At 43.3% G+C, this 12,797-nt stretch overlaps 1 protein-coding gene across 1 annotated transcript in view; it reads right to left on the bottom strand.

Moving 5' to 3' along the window:
• Positions 1 to 1,971: 1,971 nt before the first annotated feature.
• The window catches only part of ipo11 (importin 11), a 196,512-nt gene continuing 185,686 nt past the window's right edge, over positions 1,972 to 12,797 (bottom strand). Inside the window, exon 30 of the mRNA XM_083785031.1 lies at positions 1,972 to 2,576. Coding sequence (XP_083641157.1) covers positions 2,412 to 2,576 — 165 coding nt within the window. The 3' untranslated portion in view covers positions 1,972 to 2,411. The remainder of the gene's footprint in view (positions 2,577 to 12,797) is intronic.

Below are 12,797 nucleotides of genomic sequence, written 5' to 3'. Positions count from 1 at the left end.
TGGTATATCTGCTATTTTCGCCATTTCTGAAATAAAATTGAGACATACAGTACTGTAAATTTCCCAAACCTGAATGCATGTATATAATTCAGTCTGAAAGGGATAAAACATAAGTATGACCAAAGGGGGACATAAAAAATAGAGACATGGATCACTCAGCCCTAGCTAACTGTTAATCACCCTGGAGAGCATCTGCTAAATGCCTAAATTGTAAATTGTCCCCTCAACCCAGCAAATAAAACATATTGGATACAGCACTCTAGTGCAAATTCTGTATTCACTCAGAAGCCTAGGGTTCTTTCACTTTTAGGGTTAGGGTACAAGCTGGATTCTATACCTTTCTCTAGAACAGCAGTCCCCAAACTTGTTTGACCGTGCACCCCCTATTACCACAACACCAAGTCTCGTTGGATTTGGCCGAAAATGATAATTTCTTTAATATGATTTATGGCAAATAATCACAGAATGTCACTGCACTGAGACATGCAGCTGCTGTATACTCCCGCAGCTGCTCTATACATCTTACATCTCTCTGGTTTACCAGACTTTTATGTTTTTTTAAATAACACCATAAAACCGTCATTACCCTTTACATGTCACGGACCCCCTGGAGGGCATTCACGCAGGGGGTGCACACGCCAGGTTGGGAACCCCTGCTCGAGAAGGTCCCCAGTCCCCACATGATATATTAGACACTAACTTTTGACAGTTTAAATTATGTTCTTATAACACATAAAAAAGGTTTAATTATTGGTTTAAACCTATGCATGCAAGTCCAAATATAGAACCTGGGTGCCAGTAAGGTTTATTGTATTTGCTTTTATTTTTTAATTCTTTACCATTATCTTGGTTTATTTACTAGCGTTCAAAATGACCTTTCGGTTTTTCCACCAAACCTATTTACTACTGAAAAACCACATCACTCAAATCATAGTCATTGCCAGAGCAATGGGTAAAGCTACACTAATTTAAAACCATCTTAACCCAGGTTTACAGCGCCTGTTTCAGCAATTACTTCTGGCAGAAGTAAATTATTTTAAATAAACGTTAAGGTGAAGTTACACTTTAGGGCCTGATCTCAAGCTATGTTTGCATTCACTCCATGAGCAGTGAAATACATGAATCAATCAATCATCTGCAACAGTGAGAACAGGGTCTGCAACTGCATGCAAATCTGTACAATTCCTGCTACACATCTCAGACCTCTCAACCGTTAATGTTTCTCAAACTTTTTCATGTCCCCCGCCTGGAAAGATTGTGTGCCAGGGACCCTGACACATGATTTGTGTTGTTAGAATATTTCAAAACATATTCCACAGACTTTTTTTAAAAATAGCCATTGCGTTGCACAACGATGTGAGAAGTACCACAGAGAGAAGTGTTTAAAATGGGTGAAACTGTTTTTTTGGTTATTAAAGTGCTCTGACACACCATGAGTTAGCAGCAGTATATATTTATACACATATATACTGTATATAGAGAAATGTGGTTCAGCTCACTTAGAAATCAATCATCCATTTAAAAATCACCCATTTTACAGGAAAAACAAAAACCTCTAGTTCTATCAGTAGTCACTTCAACTTGATCTCTGTATATGACAAAAACAGGAAGAAAAGCAACTTCAAAGTAAAAAATAAAAACTAAAACACCATCATGCTGAATATCATCCATACTTTACATACATACAAAATTACATTTTTTTTCTCTTTTAAGAATACGTTGCTGTAAACACTGCTTTATGTCCTTCAGTTGGATTTGTCCACATTCCTGCTCCTACAAAGCGGCAGCGACAACCCCCCCTCCCACCCCACCCCGTAGAAAAACCCCCCCTCCCACCCCTCCCAACCCCCCCTCCCACCCCACCCCGTAGAAAAACCCCCCCTCCCACCCCTCCCAACCCCCCCTCCCACCCCTCCCAACCCCCCCTCCCACCCCACCCCGTAGAAAAAGTCAAGAGACTCCTGCTGTGGAGTCTGCTCTGGCACCTGCAGATATCCCCTTTTTGTTTTTAAAGCATCCCTCTGATATTCTATCCATTCCACACAAACACTGCATTAAGAGAAGAAACCAGAATAAGAAGAATGGAATGGAAGCTCTATGTATACATGGTTATCTTTTTTAAATGTCATGGTATTGTCTCTCTATGGGTCTACAGGAATGAATCCTGGCTTGGCAGACAGTAGGGTTCTGGGTAAGGAGAAGGGATTGAGGGAGTCTAGCTCAGAGGAGGTAGTCCACAAGGCTAGGTAAGGACTATAGATAAGGCTTACGAGGATAAAGGTTTAACCCATTAGTTAGAGGGGAAGGGATGGTTGCCTCTCTCCCCTTGTTTTTAAAGTAGGCAAAGGTGTGTGTGTGTGTGTGTGTAGCAATGGACTGTAGAAGACAGGCAGTTGGCCAGCTGCTGAGACTCAGAGGCCCTGGAGGAACTCTTGGAGCTGCCTGACTATCTCTGTGTCCACGGTCGCCATCAGGACCCCAAAGCCCTGGTCACCCATCAGCGCCTGCTGGGCCTTCAGCTTCTCATAGACGAACTGTTGCAGAGAGACACTGTGCACTGGGTCCTCCATGGCCAGCTGCAGAGGGAGGGAACACACACAAACAGGCACTAAGTTAACTGTAGCTCCTGCAGCAGTTACCTCGAAGACATTAGCTGAAGTGCACTGTGGGCGCAGTCTGTGGTGCTGTCGTCTCACAGCTACAAGGTCCCGGGTGTCCCCTCACAAAAAACAGGCATTTAGCAACGACTCCAAATGAGTTATGAATTCTCTTTAATCTAAGAATAATCTATTGGTTTAACAACATTTATGCCAGGACGATTAAAAATAATCTTAATTTTCATTCATGTTGGCTACATTGATCAAATCTGGAGTGCAATCCGCATCAAATAAAATAAATTAAGCAAACAATGTAGTGGAGTAAACATAGTTTGAGACAGAGAAGGCATATTTCATGCAGCACAAAGATGTCCTGTTACCTTGGATAGACGTGATCAAATGAGGAAGAAGTCCGCATTGAAAATTTGAAATATGGTCAGACGAGCACATTAATCAGCTTAAGGAAATACATAACAGTCTACCGAATCTTCTGTCTGTCTGTGTGTAAACATGGAGTGCAGTGATGTCACTGTGTGTGGGGAGCCCTCGCATCACCAGGCTTTCCACCTTGGAGGAAAAGTGGGGAGTATATCTCGTTTAAATATAAATACTTCAAAATGAGTTTAACTCAGCATGATCTGTTGTTATCAATTGTTTTTTTATTCATGACAAACAGTACAATTAAATATACTGACTGGAAGAGGCTTTTTGTGCTGGTTCTGGACAACCATGGGTCCGACCCCCTTAAGGCCAGGCGAACGGTGGGGCGAACGGTTCTTCCACTGATGCTGCTGTTTTTTGTTTGTTGCATAAAGCAGTGCAATGAACACCCTTTACGTCTGTGTGCTGGTTAAAATTAAACCAATATTAAACCAATGGATAGTAAGAAGCGCTTCGGACAAAACCTCTTAATTCCATTGCTCCCGCAAAGTGTCTGCTCAAACAGCTAACTCAAACTCAAACACCTCTTCCCCTCTCATGCAAGTACTTTACAATACTGTATATAAATTTACAACACCAACTTTGATGAGGCAGTATTGTTTTCAAAATATAAGGTTTTCATAATTGCCTGAAAGATGTATATTTTTCATTTTCTCCCGATATTCATTTCAGTGGAAGGTGCTCAGTGCCGTTTTGAAGCAACCGGAAAACTGCCGGAAGTATAATTATAACTCAATGGTTCGAGCGAGCGGAAGTTTAGCCTAGCCCCACTTGACGTCACGTCCGTCCACCTCCATTAAAGTGCTGCAATTCCTCATTTCGCCAGTAGGTAGTGGCATCTTTAACATTGGATAGCCTTACTAGGGGCTTGATCTTAAAGTACTACAGTGCTGCCTTTGGCGACTTATTTCCCTTGATTAAAAATATTTACACTTACAGATAATGATATTCCGCCTTTGTCCATGTTGGCACAATACGTTATTAAAATTGTTTTAACCCATTTTGGGCGGGAACCCCTTTTGGTGTTAGCATTACGTTATGCTTTAGCTATTTTTGAAAAATCGAAGAAAACTGTCAGGATCTAGAAGACATTTTTAGAATCTGATCTCAGGTCAAAATGGGTTAAGGGGATGAAATAGTACACAAACTCTGAAAACTCTCCGCCTGTGTCATTCAGTCTCCTTGCTCAACTGTTTTCATTAACACCAAAACGATTGAAGTCTAGGCCTACTTGCACACACAGAGAAGTGAGGAATAACCCTTTGTGCCCTTGAGAGGCATATTACTGGTAATGGCAATCATGGCTCCCCTGCCAATCAGTGAAAAGTTAGGTAGTAATTGCTTCTTTGTCATTACAGTACAATCAAACCTCTAAGGAGAGGGGCTTAATGGAGAGGCTGCCATCTAACTCTTTTAATTAACATCGGCAACATGCCTGCTGCGTGTGTATGTGTGGTACTGTTGTTGAAATGGTTTCCTGTGTTGTGTATAAATGGATGAGACTGAGCCTGTGTATGTGTATAGAAGCACTTTTACAGCATGCATAATATGTGCATGTCAGTACTGTAAATGTAGTAGCCCACATACGGCTAAATTGTCCGGCGCTTTCCAAATCTACCTTGATCCTCAAACAGACCCGAGGGGCTTGAGAAAACATTAATGACACGTCGCTGTGCAAAGCTCAGTCAATCTATAAAATAATTGAGAGAATTCCGGTAGCATATTCCTTAGGGGTGGGACAATATGGGTACCTCACGATACGATATATCGCGATATTAGGCCCTGGATAACGATAATATCACGATATTCGATATATTGCGATATATCGATATATTGTATGCAATTTCATCAACGATATATCACGATATCTGCAATTACAAAATACTTGGAACTGAAAAAACGCTATTTTCGTGCTCGGACACCACTCAAACACTAAATTAATACTCAATAAACTCCCCTTTGCCTCATACCCTCATCATAATACCTCACAAACACCACCAACTGACCATTATCACTGGTATCATCATAATGCCTCACAAACACCATCAACTGACCATTATCACTGTTATCATCATAATGCCTCACAAACACCACCAACTGACCATTAACACTAGTATCATCATAATACCTCACAAACACCACCAACTGACCATTATCACTGGTGTCAGTGGACTTGTCCACTGCTGGGGAAATGCATTCTGCATTTTGTATTCCCACAAAGCTGTTTGGACAAATCACCATCCAGTAATTCAGTACTTCTGGTTGCTGTGGAATCTGCTCCCTCCACTGGCTCCCGGTCGCTGCCCGCACAGAATACAAAACTCTGATGCTGGCATTCAAAGCAACCAAAGGTATGGCTCCCCCATATCTTACAAGTATGATTGAACCCTACAAACCCTCCCGCGCACTCAGATCAGCCAACGCAGGGAAACTGGAAGTACCCTCACTAAAAACGCCGGGACAACGCTCCACACGTCCCAAACTCTTCTCCCTTCTGGCTCCAAAACTGTGGAATGCACTTCCCATTGCAGTCAGAACTGCAGCATCACTCCCAATCTTCCGCCGTAGCCTGAAAACCCACCTTTTCAGACTCCATCATGGCCCATAGCACTTACCCTAACCCCTTACATAGCATTTCTGTTGGCTTAGATAGCATTTGACACAGACTTATAGCATGTTATGTAGACAGCACTATAATTGTATTGTATATAGTCATAGCACGCCATAGTACATATGTATAGCATAGTAGTGAATATGTATAGTTTATTATGTATAGTGTATGTATAGTTTCATCATATAGATATTCCACTGTTACCTTCTTATCTTACGCATGTTTCATGATAAATGCTTTTATGTGATGTATTCCCATGCTTTTGTTCTTGCCTAAATGTAAGTCGCTCTGGATTAAGAGCGTCTGCTAAATGCCTAAATTGTAAATTGTAAATTGTGAGTGGGATTTGCTTTATTTTAGCTGTCATTTCCTCCTTTACTAAACATGTTGTTCATCACTTCATTATGAACAACATTAAAAAAATTATCTTTCTTTTTCTTTTTCGATATCAATATTTTAATAATCGATAAAGATTATTTATCGCGGGAGGACGAATCGATATATATCGCAATATCGATATTTCAGCACACCCCTAATATTCCTCTGTCCGCTATGCTCCTACACAACAACACCACGGAGTCGGACATGTGCCCTGTAGAATGAGGTTACCCAATGAAACCTTAGCTTAGAGTATATATATATATAAATAGAGACGGCACCGGATTTCTCCTCCCATCCACTTGCCCATAACGTGAACGTGCACAATGATAGTCAACGGACCAGCGCTGGCAGGGGCAGCCTTAAGGATCGGGAGGCTCCGTTCATGACGTCATCATTTTTGTATTATCGGACTTCAAAGCATACACAAAGTAGAAAAATACACAAAAGCAGCTTGATAAATGTTTTTTTTACTTTAAGGTATAACTGGGAGGCAGCATAGGCTAATACAATGATGCAATCGCAACTCTCAGCGCTGCTAGTGCAGTGAGTGCACACACTGGGAAGTGGGAACAATTACAACCAAACAACGGTCAACGTGACATGACAGGTTGAGTACCTGCAGTGATTAGCTGCTGCCAACTAGTGGTAAGTGGACGTACAGGATGAGGCTGAATAATTGACAAGGCTGATTGGAAGGCAGCGATGTCCTTAAGACCAAGTCTGTGCAACCATGAGGGTGTCCAATAGAAGCGGTTGAGAATTTTAAATTGAATCAATCTGATTCTGGTATCTTCAGACATTTTTGTTGAATTTTTGCAGATTTCATCCCACTCCTCCTCTCCAATATCTATATTTTCCCTTCTGTCCTAGTATATACTGAGTGACCCAAAGCAGGTTGCTCATTGTGATTATGTAGATTTCATCCTCACGGCTATCATGATAATAGACAGATTGTGATGAGGTGTTGGAAAGCGGAAGGGAGTCCCACATTTCAAGAGTGGTTTGTGGAGATTGAAAGGGAGATATGACGAAATGGAATATAGGAGGTCTGACAGACTGGATAAGTATATCCGTAAATGGGGAGGATATATAATGCATATTGCTGTCAGAGATCCCAATGTGGTGTGAGCGCAACATACTTTTTGTCTTTTGTTTTTCCTTGGATATAGTGTAAATTAATATTGCCCAGGTTCAATGGCATTGTCTTAGTTACTTACTTTTTGTTTGTTTGTATTGTCTGTATTGTATTATCCTTTCTGTAAACGTTTGGTATTGTATTCACTTTTTTGTATTCACTCTTTTATTTATATTCTCAAGCATTCCTTTGTGCTAAAACTGAAAAAAGCAATAAAACTTTTAATCATAAAAAAATCACACCCGTGTGAAGTAAGTGGTGCAACTCCTTGTGGGGGTCCCCGAAACTTCCAGACCCACAGGAACGCACCCAGGGTGCTTGCGCGTGTGCTTGCATGTGTGTGTGTGTGTGTGTGTGCGCGTGTGTGTGTGTGAACGTGTGTGAATATGTGTGCGTGCGTGTGGATGACTGAAAAACGCTTTGGGAAACATACGTGCATAACCGTGGTGAACAAAAGATAAGGACATGAAGCAAGAATATGTGAGACAGCGAAAAACAAACATGGCATGAACAAAATGGAGGTGTGTGTGTGTGTGTGTGTGGGGGGGGGGGGGGTATGGGAGGAGGAGGAGGCTTGAAGTGAACCTCCAATTTAGAACAGAGGGCAGTGACAGAGGGGCTGAGAAGGGGCTGAGAAGGAGCGATACTGCCTTGGACCCCATGCTGTGCCAAGGCTCAGAGAAAAGAGGGAACGAGGGCTGTGTACTGGCAAGAATGTGTGCTCGGCCAATCCAAACAGGGATTGTGTATTTTTGGTGGCGTCGCTCGGACAATCAGAGCGCAGGTTGGCTGGCTGCATACAAGTCAGTATTTTACAACAGCACTCTTAAATATACAAATCAGAAAACACAAAATACCAAAACTAAAGAACTATAAGAGAATTAATGAAAACAATTACAAAAGTGCTGGAAATCTTTTCCCTGAATTGTCCTAGGGAAGGCAGTGATTTTTGGAGCCCTAACAGAGCTGCCTTACTACCTACATAGCTCTGTGTTAGCAAATGGAACCTTGAGGGTCAGGAGTAAGGTTGGGCGATATGCCAATTTTTTTCAACCGCCAATCGTCTGACCAATATTCGCCGATTGACGATGTATTCGTGTCATAAAAGTAGAGTGAGAACAGCTCACTGCAGGTCGCAAAAAAGCCAGATCTACAAGCTCTCAAGGCGCCGCGTCCTGCCTGTTTTCGCAGCTCCGTTCGCTAGGCGTTGAGAGCTTGTAGATCAGTCTGTTTCTGCAGACTGCAGCGCAGCCAGGGTAACTTGCTCCCTTCCCTCCCCGGTCCGGTCGTCGGAGGCTCGGAGCGGAGCACTGAGCAGCGGAGCCGACAAGCTGCTGCAGCCGGGCTGATCCACACAGGCTCTCAAGGCGTCGCGTCCTGCCTGTTTTTGCAGTGCCGTTCGCTACGCGTTGAGAGCTTGTAGATCTGTCTATTTTTGCAGCGCTGGTGTCGGGGTCCGTTCACGTTGTCAATAAAAATAACTTAGATTACAGGCGGAGATGAAGTTCAATCAGTGGGTTGCACCAGTATTGGCTACACGCTAAGCTAAGCGCTAAGCTAATGAATGATCCCCGTGCCTATACACTAACACTAGTAGACAGTTTTTTTTATTTTCCCCCCGCCACTCACGGGTGGCGCATTGGGATTGTGATGAGACACGAGACAGCAGTGTGCATTCTGTTGTGACTGTATATTATTAAACTGCATGGGTCTGGACTCCGGAGCTTAAACAACATGTAGGCTACAGCCTCCCTCAGCTCCCAGCCAGGCTGCCGTAAGTGCCGTGCGGCGGTGCCCGAGGCTGGCTGCTGACAGTGCTGAGTGCGGGGAGTCGGGACTGTGGGAGCATACCATTATAACGGGAGGAGGTGATTTCCACCCGGCCGCTGTTACTACTTTGCTGGGCCAAATTGATCCACATGTTGCTCACACTTTACAGGTTATCTAGGCTAAATCGTCCCGAGAAATCGCCTAATAAAAATATTCGGCGATTGGATTCGTATATTCGCGATTGACGATGTATTCGTATCGTCACCCAACCCTAGTCAGGAGGTCACTAGAACGGGTTTGATAGGTACTTGGATTATGATCCAACATAGAGCAAATGTAAGGGGGACCATCCCTGAGATGGCTTTGAAAGAAAGAAAAAAAAATCACACCCGTGTGAAGTGAGTGGTGCAACTCTGTGTGGGGGTCCCTGGGGGTGGTGGGGGGGGAGCTCCAGACCCCCAGGAACCCGCCCAGGGGGCGGGGCCGGTTCCGGCGTGCCGCCCAGCGTCCGAAACGGTTGAGAAATGACAGAGTTACCGTGTGCCGTTCCCTCTACTGTACTGTACTGTACTGTCACTGTACTGTACTGGCACACCCGGAATCATACAGTTAATATGTGAGTGTGTGTTTGTGTGTGTGTTAGGTTGCGCACAGGTGGTGAAAAAAAACCATGCTGTTTTCGTGCTCATACCCAGCCAGCCAGCCAGCCACCCACCCAGCCAGCCAGCCACCCACACACACACATACGTAACTCCATAAGGGAGTGGTTGTACCACTCAAAAATACCAGTGCTTATCACTCCTCTCGGACAGAGAGGAGTGATCCCAAACTGTGGTGCGTGCACCCCTTGTGGTGCGCGAGTGCCTTCTAGGGGGTGCACGACATGAAAAGGCTAATGGTGGTGCTATGGATTTATTATACAGTAAATATATTAACATACTGTATTATGCCAATATATGGCAAGTATATGCAGAATATAGCCTATGCTGCATATATATGCCATATTCAGGTTAATATGTATATAGGAAATATATATAGCTTATGCAATTTCTATTTCCATGTGGGGGGTGTGTCAGCTAGGTCAGGAGGTAACAGGGGGTGCAAAAAGGTTTTGGAACCGCTGCCATCGAGTGTACAATGATGGGTACAGTAACTGTCACCATTGACCCATCTTAGGGCAGAATGGTACACCGTGTCGAGGTGCTTTAAAATTGATGGAGCAGCAATCCTGTAAATATTGTACGTATACGTGCAATACGCACTGCGCGTAGGGCAACACGCCAAGGGGGGCAACAAAATGTGCCAAAAAGTTCTAAGCCGACCCTCATAACAATTTTCTCTGCGGCTCCGCTGCGTAATAACGAGCGGCCATATGTGCGTCCTCGCAAACGGCGAAAGTGGCCAATCTGAATGAGGAAACGCAGTGCTCTCGTCAGGAGGGAGGGCAGCACATATATCCTACGAGTAGGGCAACCAAATGGTCAGCGACGTCCCTGCATAAAACAAACCAGTAAGACGCCTTAAGAGCGAGAAGCGACCGCAGGAGCAAGTGGAAGTGGGGTGGGGGGTTGTCAACATGAATACAGACAGCCAAGCATATGAGACTGTTATTGCGACCTGCAGTCGCAAATAATCATCCTTAAAGTTCATTCAATTCATTATTTCGGTGTACTTAAAATCATTGCTTTATTAGATGGCCTTGCTGCCCTTGCAATTGGCCTTTGTGACCTCATAAAATAAATTGCAAAAACTGATACAATCCCAGGCCTCTTGCTACATGTCTCCATTGTTGCATTATTCAATCTGGGATTACCAGCAGTGCTGATAAATCGGCATGCAGAATGACACAGAGGCCAATTAGTGATCTATATCTATCCCCTTGCTCCGACCCCTCCTTCTCCCTCTATTCCTTCAAGCTCTCTCTGTCACTCACTCGTCTGCAGCCACTCATCCTTCTCTGTTCTGCTTCACTCGTTCAGTGGAACCGTACGTTTTAATCTGGGAAACTGGAGGATAGTCAGTGGCTAATACGAATTGATCCAGCCTAGATCAAGCTAGGCCTCTACATTATGACGTGTCACCAGCATTAGATGAGTGCACATGTATGCACATGTGCAAAGACACACAGACCCACGGGTGCATGTGGACATAGAAACACGTCACATCTGGTACATGCACATGCACACAGACACTTAGTTGTGATACAAATAATTGTGATGATTTCATTGTCTTGCTTGCATTGAACAGTATAGGTATACTATCAGTATTGAACATGAATGTAAATAGAAAAAAATATATATAGGCAGTTAGTGACTTCTATGGATTATTGAAAACAAACAAAAATTGTGATTAGCTTAACCGTCTTCCTGCCATTGCCGAAGCCCTTCGGCAATCAAAGCCTCAATTTGATAATACACCTTGCTGCCATTGCCGTAGCCCTTCGGCAATTATACTTTTATAGTGCATATGATCGATCGAGCCATAATGCTACTCACGTTAGCCGGTTAGCTAGCAATGTTGTTAGCACTGCACTGGATCGTTCAGATTAGATCGCGGTCGCCATAAGAATCCATTCTATCCGTTTCTTTCAATCGCCTGTATCTCCTATTCCTTGTCCCAGATGGCATTTTTGGTCAAACCAGCGTTTCTTTGACGGCACAGAGCCGACGTTGTGCAGTGCTATATGTACCGGCATTGATTCGATTATGTAAACAAAGGTTGTCTTGGCAACGTAAAGCTGGCAGGGATAAGCTCACTTCCGGTTGAGGCAAAATGTGGCTTTTCAAAATAAGAGCTCAAATTAAAAAAATGCTGGCATGAATTAGGTCCTAATTTCTCAATAAATGGCAGCAGTAAAAGGGTTAAAGGGAAACCCTTTTTGCAAAAAAAAATATGTTAATAACGTTTAGAAGATTTAGAACACTTTCCTGGGGGTCTTTATGTATGTAATATGTGGTTTTAGATATTTTAGATTTTAGTAGTGAGCCCAGTTACTCTGATGTCATGGACACTGGGCTCACTTACTTCCTGGACTACATGTTGTCTCAGTAAGAAAGCCCTCCCCCTATCCACAAGGAGGAGCAGTGCACCAAAGCATTATGGGAATTGTAGTCCAGGAAGGAAGTGAGCCCAGTGTCCATGACATCAGAGACACTGGGCTCACTGTTAAAATCTAAAATATCTAAAACCACATATTACACACATAAAGACACGCAGGAAAGTGTTCTAAATCTTCTAAACGCCATTAACATATATTGTTTTTGCAAAAAGGGTGAAGTGTCCCTTTAAGACTTAAAGGGACACTTACTAATAATTAAAACTAAATTACTTAAAGTTTAAGTAATTGTGATCTGGCGATTATGTGATCATTGTGACAGGCCTATGTACAGATTTTGTGTAATAAGCTATATGGGTCTAGCATGATGTATGGACTTGGAAGTAATGGCCATATGTGGCAGGGGACACTGATGCTTGAGTAGATTACACCCCAGGGGATATTAATCGTATCGCTTCATGACAGATCGTCAATACGGGTCCCCGTCACCAAGGGCAACACTGCCAGTGCTAACACTAACTCCCAAGCCAGTGGAGCGAATTCTTTAGGTGCTCAGTTTGAATTTTTTGTATCAGTTAGATAATTTGTGTCCATGTTCTGTCATCTCACTTTGGTGTGCATAAGTTGGCAAATATAATGGGAGTGTTCTGTGAGTGTGAATCTGCCTACTACTGTACTTCCACATAGTGACCTGCGGTATCTGTTATTTCACGTACATTTTATTAATGTGGATTGACGGTCCTCTGGATCTGTAATACACTTTGGAATGGTAGGACTCACCTATCCATCCTCCTCTGAGCCTATAGC

This window comes from Protomyctophum parallelum, assembly GCF_964188405.1.
Source record: "Protomyctophum parallelum genome assembly, chromosome: 15".
Taxonomy (NCBI): domain Eukaryota; kingdom Metazoa; phylum Chordata; class Actinopteri; order Myctophiformes; family Myctophidae; genus Protomyctophum; species Protomyctophum parallelum.
The sequence above is the reverse complement of the archived record's forward strand: the minus strand, read 5'-3'. Positions and strand labels throughout refer to the sequence as shown.